The sequence below is a fragment of the Otolemur garnettii genome, unplaced genomic scaffold, assembly GCF_000181295.1.
Source record: "Otolemur garnettii isolate 467f Iridium unplaced genomic scaffold, OtoGar3 scaffold00006, whole genome shotgun sequence".
NCBI lineage: Eukaryota > Metazoa > Chordata > Mammalia > Primates > Galagidae > Otolemur > Otolemur garnettii.
The window spans coordinates 1,334,889-1,352,072 of NW_003852401.1; the positions used below are offsets into that span (position 1 = coordinate 1,334,889).

Consider the following 17,184-nt stretch of genomic DNA (forward strand, 5'->3'; position numbering starts at 1 on the left):
GCTCAAAGTTGAGGAGGTGGAATATTTGGGCAGAAAAATAGCAAAGCTACTTCTTAGGTAGGAATTGTTCCGATTGTGGGGTTCTCATGTGAACCAAGATAGCACCCAATAAGCAGTCAGAAGTAAAACAGTGCATAAGGGTTGATGGAAATGCATCTTTAAGCACATCTGTTATTGGAGCTTGGGAAGGTCAGATGATGTTTATTTTATTTATATACACACATACATACATACCTCTGAAACAAACTTAATCTACGTTTATTCAATATTTGAAGAGAGGGAGGAGGATTCTATGAACTGTTCCAGCCATAAAGATAAACATGTCATGGGAAGATGAGAAATTAAATTAATCATTCTTCAATTTTGAAGAGTTGGCATTTTAGGTAACAGAGAAAAGGAGCAGCCCATTTGAAAGAGAGAGGTTGGACAGATGTCTTGTCCTTTCTGGAGGTGGGCATGTAACTTTAGAGCATCCCAGCCACTGGAAATATCTAGCTTCAGTGAGTTGGCAGTGAGCTTACAGGTTGAGGTAGAATACCCAAATAACTAAAACAGGAGGTCCAATTTGGTTGCTCTTTTGTGGTTTCACTTTGATGCAAAGCATTCATTGTTCACTGTCATTTATTCATTTAGCAAACATTCAGTGATGTCAACTATGTACCCAGCAACAGCATGGTCACTGCCGGGGCCCCAACAGTGAAGATGACACTATACCTCCTTTGTGTGGAGTGTTTCTGGGGCATTTCTCTTCTGGCCTTCCTACCGAGAATCCTGCTGGGAGGAGTGCTCTGCCCCACAGATGATACTGAACTGCCTTTCTTCTGCCAGCTACAAAGTTTTGTCTATCTCCTTTCTTTCCTTCTCACCCCAAGGTACCACCAATGTCTCTTAAGGTGGTCATGGCTGCAGAGATGGATCTCTTGGTGTGAGTGGGAGAGTTGTTTCAATGTCTGCCTTATCTCTAGCAAGGACTCTTTGATTGTTTTCAATTAATGAGGCAAAAAGCATCGACAGGAAAAGAAAATAAGAACTTTCCTTGCCAGGGTTGCTTAGTTACCTCGTCAACATTCCCTTGCAGCCCAGCTGAATTCTCTGCATATTTTTATAGTGCACATGTTTTATTGCTATAATTGATCTATTAGGCAGAAAATATGGAGAACACATGGGGCTGCTGTCAGTTTTATGCTATTTATTTGGATTTCCGTTTTCCTCTTTCCAAAAGCCTCATTCATTATTGTCCTTTTCATTCCTAACCCGGGTAATACTCTGAAGGAATCACATCAGTATCCGTATTGGTGCATCAAACTTTGTAGAATTAAACGTCAATAACTGACCTCAGAACTAGACTCTAAATTTTGAACTCTTCATAGGCAAGGACTAAATTTTAATTAACTTTGTATCGTTAGTGCCTAACTCTGTGTCTGGCACATATAAGGCTTTTAATAAATGTTTACTAATTGAATGAGCAATTGTTTTCAAATATTTACCAAGAACCAACATTGTCATGGGTGCTATACATAACTCAGAATTTGCTTTTAGTTTTTGCCCAGGGAACAAAACTTATAAATTGTTTTTTTGTTTTTCTGGAGACTGGATAAGGACAGGGAATAACTAGTGGGTTGTTGCTAGTGCTACACTTTTGTTCAACCAAATAAGCTTTACGCATGAGGCTGTAGGAGCAGCCATTGTGCTCCGTCTGGCATTTATAAAGAGGTATTCACTGGGGACCTCCTAGGTGCTGGGTGCTGGGCCATCCAAGTCAATCCAGATCAAAAGACCTGGTCATTGTTACCATTTGTCAAAGCAATTGTAATCAAAACAGTGAATCTGTTCTTATTCTTTTTCCCAAACCCATTCAATTGAAGACACTGTTTATGAAACAAACTGTCGACAAAACAACAAATGGGAGTTTATTTATTCATTCCTTCACTTGGCCAGCTAGGCAGTGCTCCAACCCAGTGCTCCTCAAAGCACATACTTCTCTTGAGATTTTGTTAAAATGCAGATTTAGATTCTACTAGGTCTGTGGTAAAACCTGAAAGTCAGCATTTCTAACAAGCTCAGGTGCCTTGATACTTAAATCAGGCCTTGATACTTAAAGTGTTACCCATGGACCAGTAGATTTAGCATCATCTGGGAGCTTATTAGCAAAGCAGACTCTTAGGTGTCACCCCAGAGCAGTTGAAGTAGAACCTGCATTTTAACAAGATCTCGCGTTAGCATTGGATAAGCACTGCTCTGACCATTGAATTAGCTGACAGTACAAATTATGGGCAGGCGTCCCAGTGGGGCTCTGGGTTGAAAAAGTAAGGCCAGGTGGATTTACTTTTCCTTTTTAATTTCAAAACTCTTTTGGGTACCTGTGCCAAGAAGGCACATGGCACTTGGGAAAGACAGATGGGTGCCTCTTTGTTCACTCATCCAGTGGCATGGCAGATCTGTTATCATCCATCCTGGTTTGCCTTTGTCTTTATACACATAACAGACCTAGCCCTTCTTAAATAGAGTTCACTTTAGGTAAAAAGTTTCCCCCAAAGACACGTCCTCGTATCTGTGTCAGAATGATTAACAAGTTTGGACCAAACACCAGGAGATCAGAGTTGCTGTTTTCTGGACTGTGAAATGAAGACACTGATCCCACCTGTTCTAGATTCCTTTGTAGTCTTGTGAGGCACTTTGAAATGTACATGTACAGCAGCTTTGAAAACATAAAAAGGTTCATGAGATTTTAAAATAGCTTTAGTGGATGGTGCCTGTGGCTCAAAGAGTAGGATCCCAGCCCCATATACTGGAGGTGGTGGGTTCAAACCTGGCCCTGGTCAAAAACTGCAAATAATAATAATAAAAACTAAAATAGCTTTAGAGAGAAAAAAAATGTTCTATGGCTTAGCGCCAGTAGCACAGTGGTTACAGCGCTGGCCATATACACCCAGGTAATGGGGTTTGAACCCAGCCTGGGCCAGCTAAACAACAACAGCTGCAACAAAAAATAGCCGGGCGTTGTGGCAGGCACCTGTAGTCCCGGCTACTTGGGAGGCTGAGGCAAGAAAATAGCTTAAGCCCAAGAGTTTGAGGTTGCCTCGAGCTCTGACACCACAGCACTCTATCAAGGGCAACAGAGTGCCCCTCCCCCCAAATTCTATGTTTCAGTGCCAGAGAGATACAGGTTCAAAATTTAGCCTAACCAGCTACTAACTTTGTGATTCCTGGAAAATTATTTTATCTAGTTCAATCTCAAATTTTTGTATATAAGATGGTTCTAAAACTTCCATTGTACAAAGTGTGGTGGGAGAATCAGAAATGTTGATGTTAGATATAAAGGATCGGGGGCACGTGTTTAACAAACGGTAGGTAACAGCAGCGTGAAGAGACTTGGTTGAGAGACGACCCTCCAGAGATGCTTCCTTTCTCAGGGAAACCTGTGAACTCGGGACAAAAAAAGAGGTTGGTTTTAAGATTTTGGGAAAATGCCCATCTAATTCAAGAGATTGGTATCTTGAAGTTTGTTATTTAAGTATTTCTGGAAGAAAAATCCCCAAAGTTAATACTAAACTATTTGGGAGTGCCAGTCCCTTCCAGACTTTATGATGGGGAGGATTTGCTGTGATTTTTATTATTTTATTTCAGAATATTACATGGGTATACATATTTTGGTTATGTAATTTTCTTGTATACATTTTAAATCAAATTTGTAAGTGTGCTCTTCACCCAGAATATGTGCACTGCACCAGTAAGCTATGAATTCACCTTACCTTTCCTCTTCCTTCCCATCTACTTAATTTCCTTTTGCTTTCACATACGTACTTGAGAGTTGACCAACTAGTTCCAGTTTCATATTGAGTACGTGTAGTGTTTGTTTTTCCGTTCTTGCAATACTTCACTGAAGAGAATTGTTTCTAATTCCATCCAGGTTGTTATGAAAGTTACTAAACCACCATCTTTTTACGGTTGAATAGTATTCCATGATATACGTGATATACCTTTACCACAATGTATTCATCCATTAATGTATTGGGTTCTTTCTACAGCTTTGCAATTGTGAATTATGCTGCTATAAACATTTGAGTACAAGTGTCTGTTTTATAAAGTCTTTTTTTCCTTTGGGTAAATACCTAGTAGAGGGATTGCTGGGTCAAAAGGTAGGTCTACTTTTAGTTCTTTAAGGTATCGCCATACTGCAATTTGCTGTGATTTTTGTCTCATTCACATGTTCCCGTCAGAGGCCAGATGTACTTGCTAAAGGTGTTTGCATTGGTTTCCATGCAAACAGCCACTCTGGGCCACTGGAAACAACAGAATTGGTGGTTCTAAGGGTCATGTAAGGTGATGAAAGAAGGTTGCTCTGAGGAATGTGGGAATTGATGGTGCCCTCATTATCAGAATATACAGAACAGCAAGTCTTATTTGCTCAAGACATGAGGGGGCAGCTGTTGGGTGTTTATGGCTTTACTGTGAGCAATTAACATTTAAAATGTAGAGGGATTATTGTCTTTTTTTTTTTTTAAAGCCCTTATGATTCTTTCTCTGTCTTCCCAACCTCCAGCTCATACTTTTATTTTGGAAATGCCCTTTTAAAGCCCTCAATTTTCTTATAAGCTTCTTTTCAGGCAGGCTAACCCTTTGGGAAGGTATTATTTTGAAAAAGAAATGGCTTTCTTCTTTCCCTAGAGTTTGTAGAGCTTGTGTGCTGAGATCCTTTTAGGTGACATTCCGAAGTACCCAGGAGTGTGATTTCATAGGCAGTCTCAGGCTGAAAGTGTCATGTGATGCTTTTCCACATGGGTCTCTTTGTGGGGAGGGTGTGTGCTCAATGTCATGTGAGGAGGGAAAATAATCGTGTCACAGATACGGCATTTCACTGAAAGCCTATTAGGAAGAGGGTGGCGTTAGTAGGGAGGAATTGAGTTGGCAGAGACTGCAGGCAGTGGGAGGAGAGAGGCTCTCAACTGCAAGATGAGCAGTTCTGAGCAAAGAGCAGAGTCTGTAAGAGGCAGTTGGGATGTCTCAGGTACATGTTTTTGTTTTTATAACATGAACATCATTAAGCCATGTTCAAGTGTGAACTGGAAGAACCCTTTCTAGGTGGGGTAAAGCAGTTCTATGAGATGGTAGTCCAAGTCCATTTTAACAGATTTCATGATAGTCTAGTCTGAGTCAGGCCATGGCTGTTGGCTGTCTTTGTTAGGACTTGACCTATGGTGAGTCAGTTATCTCTTCTCTATTTGAAGGCCATAGGACACAGCTTTCACTTCCAGCCAATCTATTATAGCAGTCCTTGGAGAATATGTGGATAGAAGTTCTGGGTAAAGGAGTTTCATGAAGCAGCAGGAAAGACAGGTCAAAGGCCATCACTTAAAAATATAAGGCCACATGGAAAAAGCAATTGCTAAGAGTCAACAAACTGGATTTTAATACCAACTGTACCCCTTGCTATGGGACTTCATTATGCAAGTAATTTTATCTCCTGGAGATCTAAGGGAAAGAATACCCACTGTAAACCTATTATACCAACTATAAATCCATAAGGTCAATAAGATAGTGAAGAGAAGAGTACTGACGTCTTTAAAGGTGTCCTGTTCAATACAGTGGCCACTAGCCACATGTGGCCATTTAATTAAATTAATTGAAATTAAATAAGATATAAAATCCAGTTCCTCAGTCACACTAGCCACATTTGAAGTGCTTGATAGCTAATGGGTTACCCTACTGGACAGGATAGACATAGAATATCTGTATTAGCACAGAAAATGCTATTGGATGGCCCTGCTTCAATGTGCAGTGTGATAAAGTGTGATATGAAGGATAAAAAGGATGGCGCATTTTAGGGGTGACAAACTGTCATGGTTAAGCATCCTTGGAAAGAAATAGAACTCACTTGAGTTAGCTGACATAAAATAAGGGATTTATTTGGCTAATTCAGGTAAAAAGAATGGATCCCAATAGATGGGAGGCACAGCTGGGCTTTAAGAGGAATTGGAACCAGTTTCTAGAAGATTATCAGGAACTAAAGAAGCCAGAAGCCGCTCTTCCATTCTCACTCTCTGTTTTTTTCTTGTCTTCCTCTCCTTGAGGCCTCTTGGACTCTTCCCTCTGTTTCTCTAAATATCAACAGCCACTGCCACCTCCTCTTTCTTCTTTCTCCCACATTGGCTCTGCAGACCAGCTGTCCCATCTCCACTACACATGGTCCAAACAGGGTTCCACCAGATCTAGTTTTCATCACCTCTCACAGGTAACGCCCAAGAAAGAGTGGGTCCTGATTGTAAATTCTCAGGAGAGACATTCTTACTATCCAGCTTAGTGTAGTGGCCACCCACCTCCCGTAAGTTATATCTGGGAGGAGAGAGAGAGTGGCCCCATGCTGACTCCATATGGGTAGTGGGGGGATTCTAAAATGAGCACATGTGGGATAGGGCCCTGTCATTGACCATCATAGAACCTTGGAGAGGTCCCCTGAGCCTGTGATCACACAGAGAAGATCCAGCAGAGATTTGACAAAAGCCAAAAAGAAAGATTGTGATGCCTTTTCTTCCTTAGGTATTGGCATGATTTGCATCATCAGTACCAAGTCACAGGGAAGTGGCTTGACGTCATGTCCCTATACCTGGATGGAAGTGGACATAGTAAGGAAACAGGTTCAAGCCTTTGTCATTTGTTAAATGCAGACTGGCACTCACCAGTTCCCCTTTCTCTTCTACCTTTAGGAAGGAACATGAAGTTCCCTTGGAAATCATTCAAAAGGAAGGTGGAAGGGGCTGTCTAAAAGAGATTAGAAGCTGTAGAGTACAAGACTGGGGTCCGAGGGCTGGCAGTGGAAAACTCTGTTGGGCTGCGATCTCTCACTGGCAAGTTCCAGGTGCCTTTTTGCTTCCTGCAGAAGAGAGGAAGCAAAGAAGAAGACCATGTCCATAGCCCTGAAGCAGGTATTTAACAAGGACAAGACCTTCCGGCCTAAGAGGAAATTTGAACCCGGTACACAGAGGTTTGAGCTGCACAAACGGGCTCAGGCGTCCCTCAACTCGGGTGTGGACCTGAAGGCAGCCGTGCAGCTGCCCAGTGGGGAGGACCAGAATGACTGGGTGGCGGTGCACGTGGTGGACTTCTTCAATAGGATCAACCTCATCTATGGTACCATCTGTGAGTTCTGCACTGAGCGGACCTGCCCTGTGATGTCAGGGGGCCCCAAATATGAGTACCGGTGGCAGGATGACCTCAAGTATAAGAAGCCAACAGCATTGCCAGCTCCCCAGTACATGAACCTTCTTATGGATTGGATCGAGGTTCAGATCAACAATGAGGACATATTTCCAACATGTGTGGGTAAGTCCGTGACCAGTTCCTGTGTTTTTATTTTTTTTCACCAACCGCTTCCACTGCTGGAAAACATACATGTCAATGTTTCCCTAAATTCGTCATGCATACACCTCCGATTTCTTTCTCCATAGCTAAGAACCTCATTGAAATAAAAGAAAAATCACTTCTAGACCATTTGTATTTATTTTGTGGATCCCAGTGGTAAACATAGCACAGGCTGTGGAACACTGAGCTGGTGAACCGTGAGGTTTGGTCGTGTTGGCTTCCTCAGGACCAGATTCCAAACTTAACCTGGTAAAATTTTTCTTTTTGGCTAATTGACAAGTTAAAGTTATATTGACTCCCATGCAGTTACTAGTATTCATCTTGGGATTAAGAAATCCCAGTGCTGTAAAGTCTCCATTTTTTTTATGGCTGAATAATGTTCCATGGTATACGTGTACCACAGTTTGTTAGTCCATTCCTGGGTTGAGTGGCATTGAGGCTGTTTCCACATTTTGGCTATTGTAAATTGAGCTGCAGTAAACAGTCTAGTACAAGTGTCCTTATGATAAAAGGTTTTTTTTCCTTCTGGGTAGATGCCCAGTAATGGGATTGCAGGATCAAACAGGAGGTCTAGCTTGAGTTCGTTGAGGGTTCTCCATATTTCCTTCCAAAAAGATTGTATTAGTTTGCAGTCCCACCAGCAGTGTAAAAGTGTTCCTTTCTCTCCACATCTGGACCAGCATGTGCAGTTTTGAGATTTTGTGATGTGGGCCATTCTCACTGGGATTAGATGATATCTCAGGGTGGTTTTGATTTGCATTTCTCTAGTAATTAAGTATGACAAGCATTTGTATTAACCTGGATGGAAGTGGAACACATTATTCTTAGTAAAGCATCACAGAAATGGAGAAGCATGAATCCTATGTATTCAATTTTGATATAAGGACAATTAATGACAATTAATGACATGGTGGGAGGTGGGGAAAGGGAAGAGCAAAGAGAAAGAGAAGGAGGGAGGGGGATGGGGGAAAGGAAAAGCTGAGAGAGGAAAGGAAGAGGGGGGTGGGGTCTCAGTGTGTGGCGCATCTTGTACCCTCAATGAGTCCCCAACAATAAAAAAAAAAAAAAAAAAAAGAAATCCCAGTGCGAGAATTTAAGTATTTGTTTTGGGATGAAACAAATAGGGGGTTTAGACTCTGAAGGAAAAAGATTCTGGCATTCTCCTCCCTCTCCTAGTCATAGGTTATTAATTCCAGGCTGTGCTGTTAACTCTGACCTTTGCATAGCTACTAGACCCAGAGGGACACTTGAAATGCAAGAAATGCAAATCATTCTGTTTGCTTTGTGCTATAGACAGTGAAAGGCTTTAAGGAGAAGGACTGAAGGACCGAATCTTTTCTACCTCTTATATTTCTTTATGCTGCTGGTCGTTGGATTTCCCATGCAGTGATAGGCTGAATTATAATTCAGTGTTTAATGCCCTAAGCTCAGTGGGATTGAGCAATCTCCTGCTCCCACTATTATATCTCCAGTGCTTACCACATAGCCCTAGAACCTTTGTAAACAGGGAATGTTTGTGGAATGATTGAATAAATACTCATGCCATTGGAAAGGACTGTCACAAAGCTCTGAAATGGCTGGAGCACAAAAAGATTATTTGAAACACCCTGTTGAAATCACCTCTAGATATGGGGGAGGGGTGTCCCCATGTGGCCTATGGAAAGTTGAGAGAGAGTGTATGAAAGTAATTAAGTTTATACCAGAAAAAAAGTGTATAAATTAATAGGTGCAATATGTACATCTTGAAATATTCAGCACACATAGTGAAACATCAGCATGCTGGTGTTGCCTTGGCTTGTCCAGCTCCCTCGTGCTCTCAGCCCTGCCCCTTGTTAACAGGAAAGAGGTGGGGTGTGTGGTAGGGCACGTCCCCTCAGTTCACGGTGTAGAAGGAAGAAGGCAGGTTTCAGAAGTTCCCTTGGGCATCTATTAAGCACCTGGGATTTCTTAGGTTCATGGCTTTTGCATTTTCATCAACTGTCTGCGGCTACATTTGGAGATGGGAGGACTTGTTCTTTTCTAGAAGCCTTTCAAGCAACTGTCAATGCTCTGTACTAAAGATATGATAGCAATAAAGGAAAATAAATGTGAGCAGGGATACGTCCTCTCTGTCCTTCCCCTCAGGTCTGCTCCTGAATGCTTTGAACTCTGGGCACTCCTCTCCTGCCTTGCATGGTGTGTTACTTGAGAGGGAGGAAGCTTCTGACTGTCAGCTTGGAAAACAGGACATCATAGATGGTTTTAGGCTTTGCTTGGAGGAAATCAATGGACGCCTTCATATTCACATGCCCATGTGACACCTGATTAGAATTCTGTTTCAGTTCTACCCATCTTGTGCTCCTTAACGCTCTATTATTTTGAGAGCGCTTAATGAAGTTCTGTGGGGTTTTTTTCACCCATGGAAAAATAAGTTTAAGAAATGCCAAGTGAAATTGACTTCTTTACTGCAGGACTTTTAATATGCCAGTGTACATTATGAATTTTCAGGAAAAGAATACTTTAGTATGTGGTGTTTTCTAACTTGACCCCGGTACTTTTTTCTTTTTTTTATGGGACACCATTAGTATCTTTTAAATTACAGTTGTCAAATTTTTGTTTATCAGAATTACGTAGGCTTTCGGTTCAAAATGTAATTCCTTGATTGTCTCCCTTAACAACTATATCAGTATCTCTTGGGGATGCCCAAGAACCTGCACTTTTTTTAACTATTATCACCATTAATCACTTGAATTTATTACCCCCATCTAACTGAAATTTTGTATCCTGGGACGAAGATCTCTTGAGCCCCACCCCCTCTCTCAGTCCATAGTAGTTACCAATCTACTCTTTACTTCTATGAAACCACCTTTTTAGATTCCATATATAAGTGAGATCATGCAGTATTTGTCTTTCTGTGCCAAGCTTATTTTGCTTAACATAATGCCCTCCAGGTTTATCCATGTTTTTGCAAATAACAGAATTTGATTCTTTTTTTTAAGGCTGAATAGTATTTCATTGTTTATATATACCATATTTTCTATATCCATTCATATACTTGTTGGCCATTTGTATGTCTTCTTTTGAGAAATGTCAATTTAGATCTTTTGCCCATTTTTTAATTGAGTTGTTTGAGTTACTCATGAATCTGCACTTTTTTTTTTTTTTTTTTGAGACGGAGCCTCAAGCTATCCCCCTGGGTAGAATGCCATGGCATCACGCTCACAGCAACCTCCAACTCCTGGGCTCAAGCGAGTCTCCTGCCTCAGCCTCCCAAGTAGCTGGGACTACAGGCGCCCGCCACAACGCCTGGCCATTTTTTGGTTGCAGCCATCATTATTGTTTGGCGGGCCCGGGCTGGGGATTCAAACCCGCTACCTTAGGTGTATGTGGCTGGCGCCTTAGCCGCTTGAGCCACAGGCACCGAGCCATGAATCTGCACTTTTAATAAGCACCCAACGCTATCTAGTTCACTTTAACCACCCAGAATGCTTTTCATTCTTCCAGAAATGGACTGCTTCTTGCCTCTCTGGTTTTATCCATGTGGTTCTCTCCTTCTGTAATCATCCACTTCTTTGTCTAGAGTTCTCATATATTCTTTGAGGTCCAGCTCAGATACTATATTTTACACCCATTACAATATAAACTCCTTAAGTTCTGTACTATGTCTAATTCATAAAAATATTCCTCCTGCCCTAAATCTAGTCATAGTGCTTTTTAAGTTGTTAGATGGATGAATGGAAAAATTATCTTTATAAAGTTCCAACATGTATATGGCACTGATGACCAAAGCAAAGTTAAATAAATGTCTCCAAATCCTTTTGTCTTCCTGGATATTTCCTGCACCTTGTTACCACAGGATTTTATTTTCTCTATTTAACTTTCTCAAGGAAGAATGGTAGAGGTCAGTAAAACCACCACCATCCACCTTCGCTGTGAGGGTCTTCCTCAGCCTCCTGCTCACCTACAAATTGACCCTCAGATGTTATCATTGTGGTCTTTTGGAAGAACCTATTTTTAGGAGCCACTAGCTCTGTTACTCTCCATTTCTTCCTCTTCCTGACTCCAGCCTACTTTCCTTCTTTTTGGTCTTTGTGCTGTTGTGAGTCATTATCATGGAAATGATCAAGATGTCTGTCAGGATAAAGCAAAAGAAGAATTCTAGGGAAACAGCAGACCCTGGGAGCATGAGAAATGGGGAGTTCTACTTAGAATTACTACTTTGAATCCTGGGTGTATTTCTGTGTTCCTGCCTAGGAATTGGGAGGGGTTCAAACTTCACCTCCTCCCCACTGTGATTTAAGGAAATAGAACCGGAAAATACTGACAGATGTGAAGGCTTCATCCTTAGTTAAGTATTAAAGGATATAAACAGCTGTTGATCTCTACCATTGAAATGTTGAGGAAAGAAAAGCTTTCATCTGTTCCTAGATTCGGGTTTTAACTAGGCGACCCATGCTATTTCAGAAGTAGAGCTTTCTCAGATGGGAGAATACCAAACAGATGTGGATCCCTTCACTTTCCCTTGAACCCCTCTGGCTTCCTTTGTTAAAAACCCAACAGATGTCCCTGCTAAAGACCTTAAAACAGCAGTAACTTCAGAAGCAAGAGCCACCTCTTCTTCAATTGTATCTCTTTAACCATTTTTAGAGATAACTACCAAGACAGAAAAATAGAAAGCCATGGACTTAAAAAAAATTGTATTGCCAGTCTAATTACAATAATTTTTATGTTCTAGCCCCCAGCTTTCCTGGTTTTTCTGTTATATAATGAGATTTAATGTTTTAGATCTGATACTCTGGAAAAAAATGAGTAGAAAACTTAGAGCTCCTCCAACTCATGTATTTTTAAAAAGCCTCTAAAAAGGAAGAATAAGAACATTTATAAAAAGTGACATGAATCTTACCTACCTCTGAAACAAATGTCAGGGCAGGAAAGATTAAGGAAAGCCAGGGAGGGAAGTGAGGGAGGAAATTCACATGTATTGAGCCTCTAAATGCCAGGCATGTACCTGCCACTGTTCATCTTTCTTAAGTCTTACAACTCAATGGAGCAAAAGTGAAGTTAACATTTCATTTTACCAGTGAGGAGCCTGACATTTAAACAAGCTAAGGGGCTTTCCTTAGGTTGTATAGCTAATAGCAATTTAGGAGTCAGAGTTTGAGCTCCAGAGTATCTGACCGAAAATCTATGCCCTTGTCACGTGCTACCATTCATAGCATGTTCCATTATTTCACAGGTTTTCTTTCACATGGTTAAAGGCTTTTCAATGAATGGTTTTTAGAAGGTTGTTTAGGCTGGGAGAAATTTTATAAAAGCTGAATTTTTTATTTTTGCTAGAACTTCTAAATAAATTACTCTTTTTTTAAAAAATTTTTGATTCTTTTAATAAAGCATCCTGGAATGCTTGGGGAGAGTGTCCAGGTACTTTAACCATTCCTATGTTCCATTCTTCCATTCTAAAATTGGGTAGAGGATGACTTAGCATCATGAAAACCCTTTGCTGGCCTATGGCTACCTGTTAGTGCCATTCATTCATTCATTCACCAAGTGTTTGCCAAGTACCTATTTTAGGTGCTGAGAGAGAAAAGCAGACAGAGGTCCTGACCTTGAGCAGTTTACTTAGTGTCCAGAATGTCTAGTTGCTCTAAATTGCTCTACACATTTTTCTAAAATGAATAGTTTGTTCAGTGGTCAAGCATGTTGAAATTATTGCATCCCTTTGACATCTTTACTCATGAGACTATAGCCAGTTTCTTCTTTTAAAATATTGTGTCAAGGAAAAATATCCATAGTGATGAGCTTCCCAGACATGAGATGTTGAGGAGTTGAGTTTATGATTAACCTTTGCATTTAAAAATTTTTATTTTCTATTGTATGTCTCTCACATGTTTTTTATTTTGTTATAAATCTAAATAGTGTTGGTGAGACAAAAGGGAATTAAAGAAATACATTTACAATATGATAGAACTATTAATAGAACTAGATTTGTAGATAGAAACTTGGGTTTAATCAACTAGCTATGCCACTTCAAGTTGCTGTATGATGTTACCTCTCAGTTTCTATTCCATTTGTAAACTAAGGGTTATAATTCTTACTTCGCGGGGCTGTTGTAAGGATTAAATGAGGCTGTATGACTAAAAACACCCATTCCAGAGCCTGAGATCTAAGAGGTACTGAACACTAAATATATGTTACTTCTCTCTCTCTCTGTATATATATATATATACGTAAACATCTCTTTATAATGATCAACCAAACTCATGGAGACTACTAAACAACAGAAAAATAAAACAGTCTTTGAAAGACTCAATAAGATTTTTAAAAATTATCAATCATCATTGCTGAATGACTCTGTGATGGGGATCATAAATACTTCAGGGTTGTCTCTCAAAGGCTTTGGAAAATTCCAATGTGTGTTCAGGAGCTAGACCAACTTGTGATTTCAGGAATGAGCATCTAGCTCTTTAGAGAGATATCCACTAGAAAATGTCTTTTTCCTTGGTTTTCAGAAGACTGGCTACTAACCCTCCCCATGTTCAGTGTCAAACCAGCTTCCCATCTTGGAGAGTGGGTGCAGGTTAGCAAGCACAGTGGGGAGATAGCCTACTAGTCACATCCGGGACTAGTCACAATTAAAATCAAAATGGTGGGCAAGGTTACTTTGACTTGGTCTCTCAAGAGGATGGGAGAAGTGTTCTCAAACTGTTCCCTGCCAAGAATGTTCCCCTCAAACTGCCCCCTTATAAACTGGCAAGTTTTTCCAAGGCTCTGGAAACATGATTCATGTTTAGGATCTAGTAAATTGTTTGGCTTCCTAAAACGTTACTAGCTGGAAAGGAATATAACTAAAGCTGCCATCTTCTGAATCCTGAAACTACCTTAAACACTTTACCTGCTTTATGTCATTTAATCTGTAAGACAAGTAATACGATTTTCATTTCACAGCCGAGAAAACAAAGACTCAACAGGATTAAGTAACTTGCCCAGGATCACCAGGCAGAAATGGGATTCAGATCAAAAATGGCCCAACTCCAAGCCCATGCTCTCAACAATTCCAACATCTCATGTCTATGATGTTCTTACCCCAGAATCAACATCAGCATCAGCCATGATTTGCCCCTGCCTGTCACATCATCTGTTAAATCTTCTCTAAGGGATATCCTAAGACAAAACCACCAGTCACAGGGAGGGATTTGAAAACAGCCAAGGCCCTGCATCTGATACAAACTCAACTGGGTCCTTACAAGTGGGAACTTTAAGATTTGGTCCCTTTTAAGAACTTGTCTCCTTTAGAGTCTGATGCTACTTAAGTTGCTGTTCAGTTGTCTATTCATGGAAAATGTGCAGAGACAGCTGAATCCACTCCCTTGCCTGCAGGCCGCTGGAGGATTGATAGTCTATTGTGCTTGTCACAGCTCCCTGTCCCAACCTTGGGAACCCAATACCACAATGACTTAGAGTCTGAGTTAATGAGGGCAGTGTTGAATAACCACCCCGCTGAATGAATCCCAAGAGATACTCTTGAAAAGGGCCTCCAGTGTGCTAAGAAGCAGAGAGGAAGGAGAGTGAAGGTAGGAAGCCCAGAGGGCTTGGAGACTGCCCTGTAAGTTAAGGCTAATTACCTGCTGTCCTGACCTGCACTGAGTTCTCCATTACCTCTGCTATGTAATTTTAATGGGCTGTATCTCAGGTGACAGTTGTTACATCTCAGCACCAGCTGGGAAGGGAAATGATATATATGATATTCAATGGAAGCCAGATATTAAAAAAAAAAAAAAGGATTGTAATGGGTGGGAGAGAATGGGAGCATCTAATGCTTTTACTCTTTTTGTCCATGGAGAATTGTAGCTAGCGTGTCCTTCCAAGGCTGATTGTAGAGTTTTAGTATTTGGAGCATCAGGCCAGCTCAAGGTCAAGGGTTAAGGGATGTATCTGCAGGGGCCTGATACCAGAGGCCCTCTCAGAGCCTGTCTCCTCATCTGGAAAGTGGGGTAGTGATAATAACCCCTGCTTTGTGAGGTTATAAGAAGCAAGTGATATAATGAACATAAAGTGCTTAGGATGGTCCTGTTAGAGAGTTAAGTGCTTAATAAATTTTAGCTTTATTCCCTTTTCACAATGATAAAAAGAGAAGGCCTCTGATTTATTGCAGTTTGTACTGCTTGATCATATCGGAGAATTTTGTCCTCAGTAGTCTTTGCTCATTTATTTTCTAACTGAAGTAAAATTTGAGAAAAGCCATCAATCCTGTCACAGTTACAGTAATCTCAGAAAAGAATAATTTTTCACATCCATTAGAATATCAGTTAATCAAAACCTGATGAAAAGCAATAGATTCTATTTTTCATGTAAAGGTAATAGTTTCAAAGTTTAAAATAGGGCAGTAATACTAACTAACATTACTTATTCTGGGCTGAGCAGTGTGCTAGGTCCCTTATTATATTTGTTCTCATCCTCCGAGCATCCCTAGTTGACCATTATTATTATCCTTATTTTCAAACGAGGAAACTGGGATAAATTTCTTCTCCCAGAGTTACCTTCATACTAAGTGATTAATCCAGGCTTAGCATCTGGACTTCCTATAACTACAAAGCTACAAAACTTTTCTTAAGCTGCATTCAATGAAATTACAACCTTTCCTCTCTCCAAAAATATAGTAACTTGAAAACAAGAAGGATGAAAGTAGTGTCTATAATTCCCTGTTTTCTGGAAATGGGAAAGATTAAGTTGGGATAAAGCATTTCTTTTCAAGTTGAAAACCTGAGACCCACTTTTTCATATATGGACCTATTTAAAGTACAGACGTACTTGTGAAGATACTTTTATGATTATCTTGGAAAAATTCACTGTCTTCCCTTCTAATTTAAGCCCCATTTTACAAATAACATCTGAAGAAATGGAGGAAAGCAGGTGGATGTGATGTATTTTGTGTTTCTTTCTTTTCTTTTCTTCTTCTCCCCCACCCCCCACCCGCCCCCACCCTCCGGAGGATGCGAGTAGCAAAAGACAAGAAGTTTCCATTTACTGGAAACTGGAGCCATTGTCACAGGCAGAACATCTATAGGAGCCTTGTTCTCCTAGACTGTTAAGCCTATCTTATATGGGCCCTGGGGGACATGCTGTGATGGATTAGTGGTGCTGCATTACTATGAGAATAAGGAATGTGTTTTCTCCATACCCCATTCCTGATCTTAACATCAATTCTGATTATTCACAACTTAGGAAAAAGACCAAAAGACCAGGCATGCATACACTGGTTGATGGAAACCTAAACTACTGCCAGGGCAAGCAAAACTTAGAAAATTTTAGGCATAGTCAGGAAGTGTACTAAAACCAAACCAAGATGTCATCTTCTTATTGAAAACCCTGAAGGTCAGTCTTGAAATCTGAGTGCCCAGCCCTTGAAACAACTCAGGATGGGTGATATGAGAGGAGAAGATAGTCCACAGAATGTTCTTAATATGATTAAGAAATTGAAGAGTGGGGGTGACTGGTTGGACTAACTTGAACCCCTCAGTAAGAAAAATAAAGTTGAAAAATCTGTGAAATCATAAGGGGTAGATGGCAGATACAATTGGATTTTTTTTCTCCTTGCCTAAATCCTGATACATCAGAAATGTGACATACCTTTTGAAGCTTAGGAAGGTTCAGTATTAGACCAAAGAAGAAAGGAAGACATAGTTGATGTGCATTTGTAAACATAGGGGTTATTACCTTCCAAAATGGTATAGGCTAAAAATAATAGGGAAATAAATGAGTGATGTGAAGTCTGTATTTGAACTACAGACTTATAGGAAGCTCTTGAGGGAGTTGACATGTTTGATGGCTCATTCTTTTTTTTTTTTT

The 17,184-nt window shown here is 40.4% G+C and overlaps 1 protein-coding gene across 1 annotated transcript in view; it reads left to right on the forward strand.

Annotated features, from left to right (window-relative positions):
* Positions 1-17,184, forward strand: part of MOB3B (MOB kinase activator 3B) — a 185,013-nt gene that overhangs the window by 59,642 nt on the left and 108,187 nt on the right. The window contains exon 2 of the mRNA XM_003783011.3: positions 6,705-7,320. Within this exon, the coding sequence (XP_003783059.1) occupies positions 6,903-7,320 (418 nt within the window). The 5' untranslated portion in view covers positions 6,705-6,902. The remainder of the gene's footprint in view (positions 1-6,704; positions 7,321-17,184) is intronic.